At 39.8% G+C, this 20,490-nt stretch overlaps 1 protein-coding gene across 1 annotated transcript in view; it reads left to right on the top strand.

The window, feature by feature from the left end:
* LOC111271378 (carbohydrate sulfotransferase 1) overlaps positions 1-19,384 on the top strand; it is a gene marked incomplete at its 5' end in the record, with an annotated part of 38,122 nt that extends 18,738 nt beyond the window's left edge. The window contains 8 exon segments of the mRNA XM_022852120.1: positions 7,297-7,483; positions 9,157-9,371; positions 10,248-10,440; positions 10,733-10,947; positions 12,835-12,959; positions 14,627-14,814; positions 17,674-17,870; positions 19,200-19,384. Coding sequence (XP_022707855.1) covers positions 7,297-7,483; positions 9,157-9,371; positions 10,248-10,440; positions 10,733-10,947; positions 12,835-12,959; positions 14,627-14,814; positions 17,674-17,870; positions 19,200-19,277 — 1,398 coding nt within the window. The 3' untranslated portion in view covers positions 19,278-19,384.
* Positions 19,385-20,490: the final 1,106 nt, after the last annotated feature.

Raw genomic sequence — 20,490 nt, 5'->3', positions numbered from 1 at the left:
TTTAATATAATAGTATAAATTATCTAAAATTCAATTATAGTTTCTATCGACTATGTGCTATTGGCAGAGTTCATGCCCATGGCATTTGACTTCGGGTATAAATAAGAGGATCTCTTTGTTATTTCTACTGCTTTTCCCGCCGTATCTCGTAATGGTATTCTGTGGTCTGTTGGTATCTGTTTGTGCGAGCGCAAAAGGACAAAACGGACGAACGGATGGATGGCAGAAATTTTTCGTTGCGTTAATCTCTTGTTAATGAAGTACAAGCTCCTTATTTAGAATAGAAACAGGAACTCAACTCAGCCTGGGCTTGATTTCACCGGAACATCGGCCATAATGTAGGAGGAGTCCGCTCGACCAGAAGGAATTTCGGAGACTCATTATGCATACCGAACGACTGCTAAAGCTACGGCGGCAAGCAAATTAACTCCAGCAAGTATTCTAGTATAGCATACACAGCGATATCTTTCTGCCGAGAAGCGACATGGACCTTAATGTCTCCGGTCTCTGGGGAAAGGCCTTCAGTAGAAGGCGTGTTTGCATAAATACATAATGCTGCCTGATTCGCGCCACGCAGGACGTGTCGACGTACGCGAGGAGAGTGATCAGACAGGATGAAGCTTCGTTAAGCTTTTTGTGCCTGTATCAACCGCCGTATGAGTGACAATCGTTGACTAGTATACTGGTATCCTTTCCACCATACCGTCAATCATTTGAAGCAACACGCGCGGACATCTGTTGCAAGGATTTGTGCTTGCGAAAGGTAGCAACCCAGGTTAGATTCGTAGAGCACTAAACAGTTACTGATCTGGATTAAGAACGTATTTATATGCATATGAACTTCGCATAGTTAGCATGGGGAACATTTAATTCAATAGAATTTCGATATTGTACATCTACTGACATCTCATGCCGGTCAAAATGGATCTTATTAACATTCATGTCATTGAGGTTAGCCACAACCCCAAAATTGTATTTACGTTACCGTACATCGCGTTCCATTGTATATGACAGCCATCGGATATTAGTCACAGAGTATATTTGAACCATCACCTCGGTTCCAACTTCAGATAGTTTAAGCTTCCCCTAGTTTTATATAGATAATTCGCCTGTGACGTTCAGTTTGTTTGGTTATTGCCCTATATGTGTCAGTGACTGTTTTCTGCACGCTCGATATTCACTGGCCTGTAACAGTAGAGCTAGGAGAAGAACATGGGAGAAAAGTATAGGGAACCCGTCACAAAATGTCTACATTGCGCCGAAACCAAATATTTAACATTGCTCTGTAACAAGGCTTTATCATAGGATAGGGCACATAAAAAGAGGGAGAAAACGCCAAACGAAGCGATGAGGCAGCCCGATCCGTTTGCACGAGTATATGAAGCCGACACTGAACTTGAGCGTCTGTTTTTTCGTAGGAAGTAAATAGGACGCAGCCGCACAACGTTAGTAGACCTGTATCATGGTACTAATTCTACCAGTAGAATTGCAGCGATAGTGCGGCTCTATTCGGACCATCTTCGGTGCCAATGTTTGCAGCTGCGATGCGATCAACTAAAGCTAGGTTGTGATCGTGAAATAACAGCTCTGGCAGGATATGACTATCGTACACCGCACGATACTTTTTTGTACGCGCAGTTAGTACAGTGTGTACTCAATGCACGTAAACTTGTTTATCGTTATGATATGCACTAAGAGTAACTTCTGGTGTTTTGATTTTAATAGAAAAGTCAACAGTTTACGTATGTAAAACTTGAAGACTGAGCACATTGCGAGATACGAAAAGCATTATCGTAAAACCTGCCCGATATAAAACCTAGAATTTGTTGTTCAAAACTAGAACCCGTAGATGGACATGCCATTGTCGCCGTAGCCAGCGGTGGCGACGAAGCTCTCCTAAGATTATACCACGACATTGAACGTAGGGAACCTTTAAAAGGATGGGGCTTTTAGGAGCGGGCTAAATGGGTCAAACTTAGTTGATATCCAGTTGGCGACCTGCTTACCCCATGCTCTCCTAACACTCAGAGTGTTGACAGTCAGCTATCGGTGGTAATGTTGGGACCTGATCTACAGATATGAGAGTCGGTAGATGCTGACAACGCTGAAAGCACCAATTGCCCTTCTATAATGGCATAGATACTGTGTAATATCGACGATATTCATGGTTCCCGTTCTCAGGTGGCTTTCGTTCAAGGTTAAGGCGCGATGCAAGTGAATATAATATGATTTCCGTGTTCTTGTAAAGTGGTTTACGAGAATTTTAGGTTAGGTGTCATATCTGATGTGGTTTTTAAGCACGGCCCTTCCAGGCAATTCGTACCGTTTTAGAGGCTATTCATTTCTCTAGCAACGCGTTTGGTGTAAAACAACTTCTGGAAGTCTGTTTTAATATGAGGTCTTACAGAAACGACAGTTAGGAACGTAGTACGACAAACTCTCTTCTGGTCGATTTTTCGATCAGTATGAACTGTGGGGTCTCACCTGGAACAAAACTAAGAAAATCGCCAGCCTTGAAGTGACTAGAAACTCAAGTGTCAGCTTAATTTTTGTCAGGAGGACGGACAATTTTCTAAACAGTACCTAACAAGGGACACCCTTGGAATTGAAAGAGTATGTCAGATATTCGAAGAAAATTCGAAAGCGTATTTAGGTGTGGACAAGACATTTTTGTCCTGCTCGAGTTCAGGCTCATCCACAAACACGTTTCTAGCTACTCCTGCAAGGAACAAGGGATGGCCAAAATTGCAATGAGATTAGGTGGGCAACCGGGAAAATTGTATTGTGCGCTCGGTGTAGAAAACGTAGATGAAGGCATAAACGATATACAATGTGATGAAACAATAGGAACTAGTAATTAACAAGGTGATAAAAACTTTTACAGATATAGTTAAGCACACTATGAAAAGGAACTGCTCTGTTCCTTACTTTGTCGACTAATATCAGCTTGGGGTCCCTGGTGTATATTCTGCAATGTTACCTAAATTTGCTTATGTACCGATTTTACAACTCCACCTTAAGGAGAATGGGCCTGATCGCGTTAACGTGTTCCTTTAACAGACGTTTTAATAAGGAAAACAACAAAGTAGTTATATGATGAAAGTGCACAACAAAGCACGTGAGCGGGAAAAGCGGTTGCAGACCAGTATTGTGGCACAATTTAGATATGACAGGTCACTGGCGTATAGATAGGTGTCTCGCAGTTTTTTTTCTTTGTTATTAATAAACGTTACAGTCACTTTAAAGTTTATTTTGTACCCTCCAGCCCAAACTAGCTGCCGTTTGACGGGACAGTGCCATTCGTCAAGCCTCTTCGTCGAAGGGGTATAGTAATCGTAATAATAACGATAATCATAATAGCTATCCGTGAACAGCATTTGAATAAAGCGGGAGAACTCTGCGAAGTCTATTAAAGGCTTCGTCTACCGACAACGTTTACGTGGACGTCTTCTTGCTCAGATACACAAACACAAAGGTACGTGGAGACATCCATAGTATTAGATATAGTAGTGAGTATCGTAAATGTGAAGTCATCCGAAAGGCTGTCGACAGTGGATGACATTCGACCGTTTTTCTTCTTCCTCTTTTTGCGAAAATATTGTTAACCGTCCGCGTCGACGCAAACATATACCACGGCCAAAATATAGCAGTTGCCTCGATTCTATTTTATTGTTGACTTAGCAGCAGCCGCGTGGCATTCAAATAAACTTCGACAGGGCCTGCTACCGCAGTCAGACTAAGTACCTTAACTACAACTTTAACTGGCATCGAAAGGATGGGCACAGTGCACAGGACTCGATTATGGTGGCTTCTTCTACGTACATTGAATAATAGCAAAAACGATACATAGTTTTTCTGGATCGTTGGCGACCATCTATCTTACACCTGTTAACGTAGAAGAAGATACCTACATCACAACAAACTGGGCAACACATTTGTAGCAAAAACTCCAACAAAAGGAAGACCATCCCTATAATATCATCCTAGAAGCGTATTACAGGGTAGGATATTACAGTGGTGTATATTGAAGATGCAAAATTTAACCATTTTACCCAGATAACGGAATATTTTTCCGTTTTTTTTATTTTTTTTTTCGAGGTTTTATGCTGACATATTTACTACTTTAACAAATATGAAGTGAATATCTTCTAATCGTCAAAAGGCATTTTGCTCAGCTTGTATACAATTATTATTACATGTATAATAATCATAGAACGGGACATTGTAGGATCCTCGTAAAAATAGCGTATCCTCGCAGTGTGCTAAACACTGATGCCGTACGACAAATATTTGCTTAAAAGCAGAAGCGGAAAAGGACTGGAATTGAGCGGATATAGAACTTACGCCGTCCCTGACATATAGGCACCTGTAAGCAAGTAGCTATCGGGGCTTGTGAAGGACATATGAACGTTCTTGTATTACATTTATTATAACATAAAGTTGTTAAAAAAAGGCAGGTGTTGGTTTGTGCAAAGGTTCCTCGGTATTAGAGGTAAGTAGAGATATGTTTGGCTTGAACAAGCAAGAACTACAAACACATATTGCATTGGTAGAAACAACTGATGAAGTGCAAATTTTACGTGAAGCTAAATTTATCCCATATTTAACTCATATTGGGTTAATCTATGCAGAGGCGTGTGATTTTTCTCATTCCATATAGCTGACTGCTTGAAAAGCTATTCAGTGGTACAAGTTAATGGAGCCAACTCGAAACATTGATGCAACAATGGGTTACGCTTACGGCATTATCTGAAAGGCACAGACGTTTGCCATGCTCGCGTCTCCTTTCATTGTCTACACGTATTATAGATGTATAAGATCGGTGTCTGCCAACGCGCTTCCTTTTGCTATCCCTATGACAAGCGATTAAACGGTCAGTTGGAACTTTAACGATGTTCTACACATACAAAACATAATGAAACAAAGTAAAATTTAATCAACAACTGTGCATTAATATCACGCTTATGGTGAACTGACATACATGAGCCATATGACTGCGTTCGGTTCTTATCTTGAGATTCTCGTATATGATTTTCACAATATAAAAATCCTCGGTTTCGGCGTAAAAATACAGGCAATAGACTACGGCTGCCCCATTATCTTCCGTAGCGCGTCATCCTGCAATGAAGCAATGACAAGCGATGGTTTTTTACTGAATGGACAGCGGTGCGTTCGCCGTGCAAAAAAATTGAAACAAGCACCTATCGGTATTAAGAAATCCCCGGCCGTTCATCGTTGTAGGAAATACATATCCAGACCTATCTAAGATGCTTTTCTATCGAACATAATATACCACAACGATCAATGTTTAAACCGGTTGAAGGTGCCGTTCACCATTTAAATAGCGCAAAAGATTACTACATAGACGAAAGATTTGTATTCACTCGTATACGATAATATCCAGTGAAGTTTGTTATGGCACAGCTTTTAATGGATGCGGCCGTCCGTCCAACCGATGATGTTCTTATATCTTCACGAATAAGACCGCACAACTCGTGAGCACAACGAGCAAGATGCAAACCGCAATTTTAAGGGTATTCATTAGCATCTAGCAGATGAAGGTCATATTTTCAATTTCGAAAATAGAACACATAATGCCTATGTGTGGTTTTGGGAGAAATTATAGGTCAGTCATATTAGAACCTAAAGGTTGTTGTTTACTCTGAAAGTGATCATTTGCGTTACCAGACGTAGTCCGAATATATATACATATATTCGCTGATTGGAATGGTCTACATATCGTTGAAGTTCAATTGTTGAGGCATGAGTTTTGATTGCCGGACTATAACGCCAGTTCAGCCAATGGACAAAAAAGCACTATGCTACATGTGTTAGATTTTCGAGCTCATGCACAGATTTGTAGATAAATCCGCCAAAGAGATCTGGTCTAATAATGAGCTTTTCCTTGGTACTTATAGTCACCGTTTGTTGCATTGCCAGTAACCTTGTGATGATGTCCTTTTTCAAGGTGTTCCGTTGGCGAATGATCTTTTGTCAACGAAGCTGAGTGATGTCGACACGCAATCGGCACAAAAGAAACATAATCGTAAATTTTAATCTATTGAATCCGATGTGTAAACACGCTTTAAACGACTATCGATTTTTTATCTAGTTACGTCCTATTGTGAAAGTTAACTGCGTCCTTCGCTTTTGCGTTTTTGAGCAATAAAACTGTTTCTCCGCAAAAACATTTAGGCAATACAGAGACACGTACAAAAACAAGTCCTCCGTTAGGCACCAGTAAACTGTTATCCATGAAGGCAAGATTACGTTATCTCTAGTGAAGTATTTTCGAGAACTAGACAGACCAGTTGATCAAAGGAAATAACTATAGATACAACTGCTTGAAGTTTCAGCCGATCTAGGCTCAGGTTTTTATTAGGTACACCTTAATTTTCTTAGCTGATTTTTTTTTACTAAGCAAAAAGTATTGTTTGCAATAACTGACGTTGTACGAAATTCGGTAGAAAAGTAAATCTGTGACACCAATCACGTCTGGCTATAGTCATCTAATTTTAAACACAAACAAACCTTTAGCATAACTAACCGACTGGCGAGTTTCTAGTATTACTGGATTTAGAAACATCACAGAAAATGCTTTATTCCTAGCTGCATCTGTTACCTTGGTTCTGAGCCTGAGCAGCATTTACAACATCTTCTACAGTTAAATGTTTCGGGCAATCGTACATGAACGCAGTTCATTCAGGGAAGAATGAGAAGATCACTGTGTACACGACCTAGCAGGATGATTCATTTAAAAAAAGGCAGTGAAGTGGACGGCACTTGTGACAACTAGGACACACGGCCTGACAGGCGTTCGCCTTGGGTGGCGAATCGCCACCCATATCAGGGAACCAATACTTCGGTGGTCGCAGGGCGGTTTAACTTTCCTGCCGTTACACGAGCAACCATAACTTACCTGATATGTATATGTATATATAAAATATGTATGTGTTTATATATATATGATATGATATGTATGTGTATATATAAAAATGTAATTTCTGTTTCATTTGATATATGATTATACGTATTATGATATTATATTTATGAAACTGGATCCAATTTGAATGCGCTCAGATGACATCCCAAACGTACACAGAGTGACTATTCGACAATAATATAATGCCACTCAGATGCATGCTCCCGCAGCCATTGTCTTACCTAATTGCCTTTACTTTTATAATTGATACTGATGGCCTGCGTAGGTCCACAATAGTGAATCACAATAGAAATTAGATGTACGTATATATGGATGTCAGATGAAGGCTATATGTTCTGAATCTTCTTTTGCAGCGTACGGCCCATCCCCTCGTCACGTTGGTGTCTCGACGCAACAGCTGCCTGCTCGGGCTAGTTGCCCTTTGTTCAACTCTCATCGTCCTGGTTCAGGTGGCCTCTTACAGTGACCGAGGTGCCTTCTATCAGAGCCTGGTTAGATATGCGGATTCGCCGCCCATTCAGAATCTGTTAGGCCAACAAGGTAACAGAGAAACGGATGAGGAAAAGAAACGCACACTATATGAACTCTTATATCGAATATTATATTTGTATAGTTCCGTGCATAAATTTGTTACGCAGCCATCTACATCATTTGACAAGGGCTACAAATAAAATCATTCTAGCAAAAAGTTACAGCCATAGAGCTGCTGAAATAAAAGGAATACGGACGTACAAACGGGATTTTTAAATGACCACAGCTACACAGGTTAAAACTGATCAGTTAGCGAAGCGTTATTACCGGCGAGGCCGTTTGTGAATGGGAGTGAATAAGTGAATCTTTAGTTTTTTTTTTTTATTTTTGGGAGAAATAACATAATGAACATCATATTGATAATGTAACATAGGGCTCAATCAAATCAATATAATAAAAAACAATAAATTGTTCGGTCCAGCTCACAGCAGCTAATTTTAGGTGTAAAATAAGTGGCAGTGGTCAATTTCAGCACAACGAATTATAATTACAGTTGATTATTAATACGATTAAGCCGGAGACGGAAACAACAACAAAATCATAGCATGTTTTGGAACTGGTCAGTAAGGCTTAATTGCAATGTGGATGGAAACGAAGAAAAAAAAACCCCAGCAGATTCCCCCGTTGCTGCTTGGACACGTGGAACGGATAGCTTACATCTCGAAGCGGAATCTTTTTCTAATTTTTTATACGAAATAGCTATTTTACAGTGACGTCTTTGTTTAATGAGAACTATCTGGGTATGGTATATTTGGCACCGCCAACGAGTTATTACGGTCCATAAACCGTTTCAATTTCAAGATACAAATCCATTTAAAATTTAAATGTTAGGTTTCGAGATCTGGAACGCACCACGCAAAAATAGCTTAAGCACACCTCTTGAGGTCTAGAAGGGTCCTTTAGCGCAATGATTATGAATTCTTCGGTACCTCCAGTGATCAGGGTTCGCCTGTGTAAAAGACGCAGTGATTTGTGTTCAAGTGAATACCCACAATTTATGTCTAGGACAAAACCAATACCGGGCAGCACGTAGTGTCTGATGTAGGTCTTCAGCTTATTAGTTATTGGCATACCCTTCTTTTCTATATGTAGTGTATTAGTTGCAACACAAGAATAAACACGAACGAATATGCCCATACCTGAACATGTCAAAACCTAACCATCTTTGCCTCCGGACGAATGAACACTATAATATTTGGCCTGAAAGTTCCCTGCATTAGAAAAACACCTTCACCGCTATTAGGTGCTGCCTAACACGCGAAATTAAGGGTGAGTTCAGCGCTGGAGGAAACGATACGACATGAAAGTAACTCAGACAATGCCTCTTGTCTCATACAAACAGATTTCGCTAATAATCCAGCATCCGCGCAGCTATAGCAAATACAACCAGACTTGCTGTAAGTTAAGGCAAAAGTAAAGCGCCTTTTGGCTTTCTGTTTGCGACCTGTCAAGAAATCATATCATAGACAAACCTAACTGTATACAGAAATGCATAGCTTGCTGGCGAGTCCAAAGAGGGTTTTTTGCTTCATCCAAATTTCATATTTATCCGATTGGGGGGAAAGCATTGCTTGAACAAGTAATCTTTGAAATGGGCATTTATCATACGAATGTTTATACACGTACTCATTCTATAGATGCTTTACAATAATAAATAGCTTATTTTAATTTAAACATTTTAGGATATTTGTTGACATCGTCAAGTGGCACAGCGCAGGGCGTAACCGCTAAGAGTGCCCAGACAGTTGTTGCCACCGCATCATCGGACATCAACTCGGAAAGGTCTCCGGCAAAGCCAGTCACCGAGAGAAAATTACAAAAGGTCTCCATTGGCATTGCAAGTTTACGCCAGCTTTCAGGGAGTGCTTCAGTACAATTGTCTTTACCAAGGCTACACGTACGTAGGATTTCATTATGGTTGATAATGGCTGAAGAAACATATGTATTTTGTTGTCGATCCACCTTGGCAGAGCGTGTCTTTGTTCGAATGCTGTTTATTTTGGACCTAAAAATGCTGCGTCGATAGTGATTCGCATTGTCCTTTTTATTGATCCACCCAATATTTAGCCTTTGCTTCATATCTATGTACCCGTTACACATATATCCATATGAATGTTTTCAGTGACCCCATTATTGGTATCAGTTTCATAAATACCAGTTATTACTAGACTACGACGTTTTGCCCTGTGTAAGCTAGCTAGCCTTTCTTGTCACACTGTGTAATTCGCTTGACTTAGATCATGCGCTTTTTCTCATCTGACAACCAAGCGTCTATTGCAAATACATATTTACAAAATCCTTTATTATATTTCTGTTGTTCGTTATTTCTCTGTGCTTCCTTATATAGTCTTCTCTGTGAGGTTTTTCCCTTATCTGTGACTCAGAAACGCCTGACTTTGTAGAACAACACTTCAGAGCTGCCTGTTAACGGTCTCTGTAACACTTTTTCTACTGACATGATAACATCATTTTACGTCGTATAAATACTTGAACAATGCCAATGTACCAGATAGAGTGATAGTTGTAATATTTCGAACTTGATGCGTTTATGGTATACGCTCGATTTTGTTTTATTTTTTTTTTCTTTTTTTGATGTTTACTATCCGCAGTGGTTCCTTGAAAATGTTGTACTCAGATCTTTCAACGTTGGCTTACAGTGTATGATGTTCAGATGTACTGTGCTATAAAGGCCAATTAATTAGTAGTAACTTAGGATGTAAAGTAAAACGTATTTTAGCCGTATGCTTATGATTCGGTTTATTTTCGTGTGAAGGATGCGGGTAGAATAGTAGGGGCAATGTTAAAGATGTACCGAGTAATTCCGCCAAACGAAGTTCGCCGGGTGCTCATTGTATCATATTTTCGTTCCGGGAGTACCTTTCTGGGGGACATCTTACAGACGCCATTGAAGACGTTCTACCACTTCGAACCATATCACATCACTGGCGCTACTCGTCTCAGATTCGGTAAGAAAAAGAATTAGTTGCTACTTTTCTCCCTCGAAATCATAACGTAATTTCTAATTATTTCATACCATATTCAAAAAAGTACTAATTACAGTATCCGTATTCCGTCATTAACTGTAGTAACTTGCCGACCGTTGAATATTAGATATTTTTATTGTTAGAGTTTACGTTGCTTTCGTTGGTTGATATATCCTATTCTAAATCCAACTGTAGTAGGGACAAATGAAGAAAGAAGATCGTGTTGTTTACTTCATTCAAGTGAAGATTTGCCCTTCTGCTGTACTTATTCTAGGTGATATCAGTGAAGGCGAATGCGCTCGCCTGTTCGGCCATCTAATGCGATGCGAATTTGATCAATTACCCGAGTATATGGCCTGGGTGTCCCAGAATAACAATCAGTTTCTGGTTCGGCATAACCAGTTCCTCTGGCGCCATTGTACCCTCAAAAACAACATCTGCTTTAACGCAACGTACATGCAGGGAATGTGTCAACGGAGCCCGCTACAGGTAGACAGAGTGGCTGACTTCACTGATAAAAAAAAGTCCAATCGAATAACTTTAAGCATACTCTTCTGGATCACTAAACTGCAGTAGTTTCGATGATAATCTCAAGCCTAAAAAAAAAAAAGTTAGACAACCTTTGACAGTGTTAGGCAACCCATTCCATATTAGTAATACATAAAATAAAAATAAAAATTTTAATGAGCGGATTTAGCACTGGAGGGTAATAAGCTTACCACAACCGAACGATAAATTTTTACGGTACGTTTTGACGTAATATGGAAGTTAATTTGCTAATATGAGGCTGCATGTTCACGCAGCTGCACAACTCCAAAGATAATTCTGAATGGAATATCCCATCTTTATGGAAGCCCTCATCGTTATGAAGCTCCCATCGGAGTATGAGATAGCCTCAGAAAAGGACCGATTTGCTTAAACATTTAACACCTCGCCTTTCAATACTCAAAGGATTACAAAATCAGACCATACGTGTTTGCAATAAAGGTTAAAACCTAGAAGTCAGTTTTCTGTTCATGCAAAATGAATAGCGTATAATATTCATTGGGTTTTTCTTTTTTAGCACTCCTAGCTATTTTTTTAATGTTATAAAGATCTTCCAAATTTTTTCTAATTATATCATGGCTACTCGCTCACGCTAGTCAGGCAGGGATGGTTCTTGTCGGACTTATCTGGGTTACTCGAACAGATTTCTGAAATAGCATGGTAGCCATACAGGGAGACACTAATTTTTGGAACAATTCCTTGTTCTCCTTTAATACCCGTTATAAATTTCTTGCGATAATTTTTGCCAACGCCGTGATTTGAACTAGCGACGCACCAAATTTATTACTACTGAGAGGAGCTCGCATTAGCTATCCGGACTAGGCCGTTCCACAAATATTTCCGGTACAATAGATGCGAACGTACGCTGTTTGATGAGGATATCATGGAAATTGTCTGATGCCAGCATAATACCGAAATATATCCTACATTGATTGTCTAGCGTTATATTAGCGCTGCGTCTATTAGCTATGCCCACTTATTCCCTAGAGTAAATCGATGTTTATTCAGTCTTCAGGGTCTTCTATAGCAGAATTGATTTCATACCTACAATGAAGGTGTGTTTACATCTAGAGTTTGATGGTACTGGCGTGATGTTCACGGCAGATTTGCTCCTTGAAATCGTCTCTAATCCTATCCAACAGGGTAAGACCCTTAGATCACGCAAGGTACAACGCAATAATCAGGTATACGATCGCGTGTGTACCAAAATGATCGTTGTCATAGCTGCAATGTCGTCACTGTCATTTGTTAGAACCACTATTCTGTAAGGAACCCTAAAAATGGAGTGCAAATACGCGCTCAAGAACCTCAGCGATCTTGTTTTGATGTTCGAATCTGAAGCAATTGGAAATTCCTCTTCTGGTGGGCACACAGCTCATAAATCGTGTAATAAATCATCTAAGTGAAGGTTATTTGAAATGATTGGCGAACAAACTTCTAATTGTAACTTATTTTATTGCGAATAGGCACGAATAGTAGTTTTGCGTATTGGTCACGTTTCAGCAATACAGTTTATTGGTAGATTTTTGGCGTGGCATAAGTTGCTTGAGAAAGAGCTTCTAATTTTGTTAGAAACTGTTAAAATGTTGCAATTTATGTAAGGGACAAAATCATTCGGCGACGCTCTTGACTAAAGAAAGTACAATTTAAGTGGTAATTGGGTACCGTATAGTTTCTATGGTTTCGAAATAATGTCTTATTTATTTAAACACTTTCACACCTTAGGTCATTTTGCCACATGGCATCTCTATTTATATGAACATTATTCTCACACATTGACCACTACGGCGCATGATTAATATCTACAATATAAATCTCTATTTTTGAAAGGTGGCTAAATTTGTTCGTGTTCCTCTACGTTACGCGCTAAATTTCGTAAGGGAAGATCCTGAGTTCGCCAAAAGCACCGCCATCGTTCATTTGATTCGGGATCCGCGCGCGGTACTTGCTTCTAGGTTAGTCCCATATGGTCAGATATATAAAGGAACGTAGTAAAACATTTCATTATCGATATCAGATAGCTGTTTTCATTGCATCCTGAGTGCAAATATACATGTCAAACATACGGATATAAGAAGGGCAGAGTCAAAATGTTAATCGCCGCAGTACTTGTGGCTGACTTCGCCTGCACGAGTAAGTGCCCATAAGATGAAGTATTGCCCCTAGACGATCAGCAGACTGAAACGACTTTAAATGCAAATATGTTTTATAGCGTATGTGATAGTATTATAGCTCATAATCAACTTCATAGTAGACTCGGTGCGCCCCGAACAGGCCAAATTATCTAAAATTCCCTTAAAATTCTTAAAATGAAGCATTACAGGCCTTCAACAGTTTTGCATTTTAATTATTCCTGGCTTTCTGGTCCTGTGTTTTAGCCCTGATGTTTATCTGAAGCCTGATGTTTTATCTGAAGCAGAAATTTATAGTAGTAATAAAATCAGCTTTAAGAGTAGACGCAAAATAAGTTGAGCCCGCGTTTTTTCTTCAGTCGACGATGACCATTTGCGTCTAGTCTAATAAAATATAAGACTCAAAGTTATTCAGAACGAAAACAAATTCAGTACTTTAGGCTTATTCAATTTAGCAATGAATCAGCATCAGAATTTTCAAAAAGGTCTGTCGAAAATAACTGAAAACGTCAAGGAGGCAGTTCCCTAAGGAACATTATGGATTTTTGTACTCGAAAGCTACGACATCGCGAAGAAGCTTTAGAAGGGTTTAATTATAGACATATGGGATGCGAATATGAGAATACCAAGCGCAAGCAGTTAAACATCAACCGCGTTACGCAACAGAAAAAGGCGTTATGACGTTACTGAATAGCTGAGCAAAAGTCTGACCACGAACAAGGGAAGTCAGAGAAGAAAACGGAACGCCTTTTATCATAGCCAGACCTACTGTGCTATGCATGGCGTCCGCGTGGGACACGACAGCGATAGGACAAAAGGCGATTATGCCGGAACTTTTGAAAGCGTAAGGGTCTTAGCAATTGGACTGCCGAGGGCTTACAGAAAGGGTCGCCTGGAACGACGACGAGCTCAATGCAAATGACCTCCGAGATCTTACAATGATTAGGCTTTCCTAACGGCTAGATACAAGGCATTGTAAAAAACATATAGAAAAAAAAAATAGATCTTTTCATAAAAACGCTAAGACAAATATTTTGTTAAAATTATGTTTACTCTATAGCTTTGTATTAATAATTGGATGCACAAAACGATGAAAAAAGATAAATAAACAAACAAAATTATTTTGGTTAGCACTAGCGTTGAATACGATGATCAGATGCTTTGAGGCTCCCTTTATACATCCAGGTCTTTCTAAATCTTTTCAAAATTTCTATATAAGAATAAAGATCTTATAGAAAAGCGGGAAGTCGATTGTGTTGATTTAGCAGAAAGTTTGAAATTCTCATTAACCACCAGTTGATACTCAATATAGAAGAAAATCTTATACCACTAATTAAATCAACGCTATAAATAAGCTTCTGAGGATCATTCGACCAATAAATCCAAGTCATTATGGGTAATAGGTCAGGCAACCTGACTACATTGCCGGATCGTTACCGTATAGGGCATATTGATGAAGGCAATTAGTAATATCATTTGTTGCACTTCAGGCGTCACTTAGACTGGTGTCAGGACGAGTGCGCTCGAGCAGATGCCCTCTGTTCGCAGATGTCAGAGGACGTAGAAACTTTCGAAGAACTACAAAAATCACACCCGAAGGTGACTATGGTGCAAATTAAATTAGAGGAACTTGCCACAGATCCATTTAATCAGACGCGACGGCTGTTCCAACAACTGGGTAAGTTCTGTTGATTTTTTTGGAGGACCTGTATTGTTTTTACAAGAAAAAAATCGGTATCGGTTTTCCAAGAGAGAACCGGATTGGAAAAATACGACAACACAATAATGCATCCACATTAGCACAAACCTAGTTACTTTTCAAAGTTTACGCGCCTACAAACGATCATAGTTGAGAAGAAGGTTCACATGGACGGCTTAAAGGCGACTTAAAGCTTTGTGGTACCTGGCGTTCGCTGTACCTTCATCTACAGCCTATTTCAATATGTTGTGTACATATATTTGGGACCCTGTCATCTTGTTCGCTCGCTGAATACTTCAATTTTTCACAAGAAAGGTGATAAGAAACAAAAAGATAGGCAAAGAGCAAGCTCATTCTGTTATCCCTGTTTTTTTTTTGTTAACCGATAAAGGAAGTTCGGCTCGGAAGCTACTGGGTCACGCTCAGGATCACGCTTTCAAAAATTTCTACCTTTAGTCACTGGTCAATTACAGAAACGTCGGGCAGAGCCCAGGTTCATCCTAAGCGTGTACAATAGGCGTATCGCAAGTCATTGTCATATGATGAATATTTTAAATAAATACTGTTATCACTCAGCGATGAAAAACATGCACGTAGCGCACGCTTGGTTCTTTGCAGTGTGCTGTCAACGGATAGCGTTTTCATTCATAACGACTATATAACGCTATTATTAAGGGCCGTTATTCTCGTAGTACAGATCGTAAATCGTAAATTGTGCTACCTACTAATATCCTCGTCTGCGCGCAGTTTTATCTCGAACCGAATTATAAAAATGACAAAAAAAAACATAAACAAAGCAGGCACTGTTTGTAGACCTTGTGTTGTATCCCTCAGGTTACATTCAGTCAAAAATGCACAATTACTACATCGTGTTAACTGGCGCACGTAGTTGCGCAGCGGACATTTTTCTTAACTTTTCTGTTATTTTTGAGTAGCTAGAGTTTTTCTTATTACTTCTGCTTCCCGAGACATAGAAGAAAATATATTTCCTCATCTTGAAGTAAAGCGAGCATTTACTTTCATGCGTTTTAAGTAGATTCAAGTGATTTGAGTGTAAAAATGCGAAATATCAGAATTATGATATAGTTTATATTACATATAAGCGAGTTCGCATGTTTGGGCTAGACAAATCGGCCCGACTGTATAATTGAGTTCGGCTTGAGCGACCCAGCCCCTGTTTGAAAGAGGCCATGCCTGGGTCGCTATCGTCTCAGGCCAATCAATGATACATACTACACAATTTGTTCGAATAGAGAAGATTATCTGTCGCTATAGACTAAGGGGTACGTCGAGTAGAAGGTACATTAATCTCGGCACCATAGACAAACTACGTGCATGATACGTCCAGTATATATTCATGGCCATTTACAATGGACTTCAGGAGATAGAACTGTATGGAATCAACTATTGTTTATACGTTTCCAAAGTAACATTCCACCTAATCTATTTTAAATCGTTCTTCTTCTCTAAATACGTATTCAAATATCCACGCTTCCGTTCTTTGTTACAATACAAACAGAAATGACGATGCCAATAGTCGTGGGCTAGCTGCTGGGAAGTTAGGCGTCTGTTTGTATCAGTTTTTCTCTATAGTTACTTTTCCTTCCCTTATCATGTTTAAAGAATAAAGTACGAAAATTAACTTTTAAAAGAAACTTTCACTAAACTTTTTAAAAAAATTAAAAGTTTTTTGATCATTGTGTAGTTACCCTTGTCTTTGATCACAGAAACTGCTAAGTCCTTTTAAAGCTTTTCAACTAAATATAACAAAAAAAAAAGCGTATCCCATGCGTACACCGTTAAATAACAGTGTGCTTATATATTCTGGGTCGAAATGGGCTAAGCATTCGGTGACTGCATATACTTGAAGCGTCTCACAGTTCGCGTTGGGCAGTTGCTTTCTCTTATTGTCACGCTAACGGCCTCGTCTTTCCTCTAAAGGCTTCGAAAATTTGATCTTATTTGACGCAGCATTGCACGCGCCTACTTGACCTAGCAACGACCACGATCACGCTGGAGCACGCTGCACGAGTACGCAGTTTTTCTCCGAAAGAGTTGGATGGGAAGGGCCTTATGGAGCCTGAGCGTTTTCGATTGCGGATCTTACAGTGTCTGTATTACAAGTATCGATTTTCAAGAACCGTTCAATGGCAGGAGTTTGCTTATCTGCGTACGTCCTAACGTCATTTGTGGTGCATATCTACAAATCGTCAAGTTTAAATAGCATGGTTAACAGAGCTACAAGGACGGCTTGAACTAATGTGTTGCAGCTGGATAATGTAATATCGATCGACAACCATCTATTAAGGGCCATTCAGGTACGGTTAGTTAAAATGGTCGTTTTGGGAGATCGCTGTACCAACTGTTGCAGGAAGGGTCCAGAAAGATCGCTTTCGGTTCGCCTGTAAACCACTAATGGAAAATTAATTCTATAAACATCAAACGCACGCACCGTGAAACGCTGATCGCGAACCATTCGGCGATTACACACAACATACATGCTCCAAGGGATATCGCGTTGTCATCATGTGCACGTAACTTCTAAGCTAAACGTGTGGACCTTCGTGGCAAGATAAGCGGGTGCTGCCGAGGCTATCCCACACAGAATATCGCATCTTGGGTACAGGATAAAAAGATCGTATATTTTAAGGGCAGGTGTAGGAATAAGTCGCACAGGTCGTTTTAATATACCTACTGGCTGGCCTGGCCTATTCGAGTGGCATAACCGTGAGTAATAACCTCTAGCCTAATCGACAATTCAGTCTCAACCTATACACTGATCTAGTGACAGCGGACTACTGTGTTTTTACATAGACGATTACGATTTTGCCTTTTCAGGGTTATTGTATGAAATGTCGACGGAAGCGTTTCTGAAGACGCATACGCAACATGGATCAACTGATCCGTACTCAACGCGTAGAAATTCGGCGGCTGTCGCCTATGATTGGCAGCAAAGATTGTCACTCAAGGAAACTTTAGACATCCAGCACATTTGTGGGCCGTTATTACTGCGAGCTGGGTACGATAAGGTCGAGGTACGTATGTGAATTTCTTGACAACGCCCGTCAACCCTATTATTTTACAACAGATGAGGAGCCATCGACAGTTTCCTTTTACTTGGGATGCATATGGGTACACATAGCTTAAGCGCCCAGCGTTGCATTGCGTCTTGTCGCCTATATAACTCGAGACAACAAAAGCCATCAGCTGTTTGGGATGCTTTTTTAAGCGTCGTTTTTCAAAAATATATTGCACTTCTACGACGAACCCATAATAGCTTTTCCAAGATGGATATCTAGCGAAATTGATACTCATCAGGGCTAACTACAGCTGATGACCAATCGGTGCAAGACTGCCTATTTTTATTTCGTGCAAATCGCATAACCTTGGAGACATACAGTCCATGCTATTTTATAATGTCGCCAAGGTACCCAAAGTCGAATTACTCTGAAGAGAATTACGAAAAGACATCGCGTTTTCCTAGCAGATTAGGCAGAGTAAAGGAAAAGTTTCATGATAGGTATGTCTACATCGTACGCAGTAGATATGTAGCACCCATATATATATATATTGTATAAGTACGAAACAAAGACCGTGGAGGTTCTAACTGTTGTTCTATTGAACTAAAGTGTATTAAAATAAAAAAAAAAAAAAAAGTGTTTGCACTTGTGCTATGAACTAGCGCTACAGAATAAGAAAGTGTTGAAAATTCTGCTGCGCGCGGTGGGACCTACCGACTGTACCAACCAGATTAACGAAATACTGTCACCGAAGACACGTAAGACTCAAAAACTCAATGCCCAAGTGTTAATTGAACTAACACGTAAGTTCACAACTTAACATTATTTGCTTTTACGACTCACTCGATTTTTACTATGCTATTTTACCATCAGGTCAAAGACAACAGGGAGGAGATGTTTACAGAGTTCGAACATTCACATTGATTGATATCTACAACGTTGTTTGTGTTTCGAATGGGCCCAAATAGAGAAATTGTGACATTATGGCGTGATTTATCGCCGTTCAATCTGTAAGGGCCAGTGGATTCCGCAATGGTACAGTCGTAGCGCGTGTCCATATTAAAAATCTAGGAACATAGGAGTCTCCTTCGACAAGACACACCTCGTCCTTTACTGGAAACGAGTCATCTGAAGCAACGTCTAACTGAGGCAGAATCTGGCAATTAAATGGGCGTCTTTTTTTGTGCCACGTCAGGCTGTGTTCATTTTTCTTAGATAAATATAATGATTAAAATACATTAGCAGGGTGACTTGGTGAGTTTGTTTGGAAAACATTATCGGGATGCACTTAGAAAACATCCCATCTTTATCATAATGGGTTTGTTTTTCGTTTGCGAATTTTAGATGAAACGGCAGCGACATCCTCCCGTTGAAAATCACACGGATCAGGCTACGGCGTCAAATGAAATCAGAATGCACTAGGTTCTATGATGATTTCAGGCGTCCCTGTAAAAAGTAATGTATAGTAATGTTGTGTTTGTATAAAAGAAATATTTATAAACCTACTGAGCAGCGAGGTCACCCCACTCTATTTTCTGTTTTCATTTAGACTCCCATATATTGTACTGTTTTATACGGGTCGAAAAACTTAGACAGGCAACTTCTAAAGCACGTGAGGCCAAAAAGAGGCGTCTGGGCGCGCGGTGGGTTTTGCGCTTCCTTTTATTGCTTAAACCGCTTTTTAACAGCTAGGTACTTGCGCCTCAGATTACTATATGTAGCTTGGTTATCTTATAAGACAGAAGCAAAATCAAGATGCATGCTCCATCTATTGCCCTTTCTATGGCGGAGACGCGAAGTCGCATGGACTTAGATCTAGAGCACCTACAAACTGAAGATATTGCCAAATTATGTTTTCTTCGATTTAGGCCCTAATTGAAGCGTGGCGGTAGAGTCGCGCGTTGTCTTCAAGTGCCCACATTATGTGTTGCTGTCAGCTGCCGCGCCACCCGTCCATGAAATGAACACTCTTCAAAAATTTGAGGTATTTGGCAACTTTGGTCTTGCTGGTCCTCATTTCGTCCATGTTGACAGCGTGCTCCCGGAGAGTTGCTCGTCCGTGATTGTTATTTGTCGAAATACACCACCCCTAATTTCTATCTATGCTGAAGTCAGTTCGTAAAAAACCTGTTTTTTTGTTTCCATATTTTGTTTTCAGCATTTTGTTATGATTTCATAACGCGTTCTTCGAAGAATCTAATATTGAATTGACATGGACAATTTTGCTCATGCCCGATTTTGCTCAAACGCTTCCGTGATAACAGCAACTCCTTCATTTGAAGGACGTCCTGAGGTGTAGACACTTCTCTCATAGTCCTCAATCTCACAGTTTCCGTTCCTAAAACGTTTACGTCAGTAATCAACGGCTGTTTCTTTGAAAACATTTTTGTCTTGCATGGATGCCTTCGAGATGTTCGATAAGCAGACTTTCCGTCCTGAAAATTAATTTTTAGCGTTAAATTATATTGCTTTTGCTTCTAACTTAACTGTTCGTTGCAATCAGTTTAGATTCATGTAATCATATAAACTTAATGAACTTATCGTTTGCTTGAAATCGTTAAATTTCTTCTACTGACGGTGCCTGCGTCAAAAATGATTCAGAATGTTATTCCGAAGTAAATAGCAATTTTATACT

This window comes from Varroa jacobsoni, unplaced genomic scaffold, assembly GCF_002532875.2.
Source record: "Varroa jacobsoni isolate VJ856 unplaced genomic scaffold, vjacob_1.0 contig00569, whole genome shotgun sequence".
NCBI classification, from domain to species: Eukaryota; Metazoa; Arthropoda; class Arachnida; order Mesostigmata; family Varroidae; genus Varroa; species Varroa jacobsoni.
This window is presented reverse-complemented; position numbering and strand designations above follow the sequence as displayed.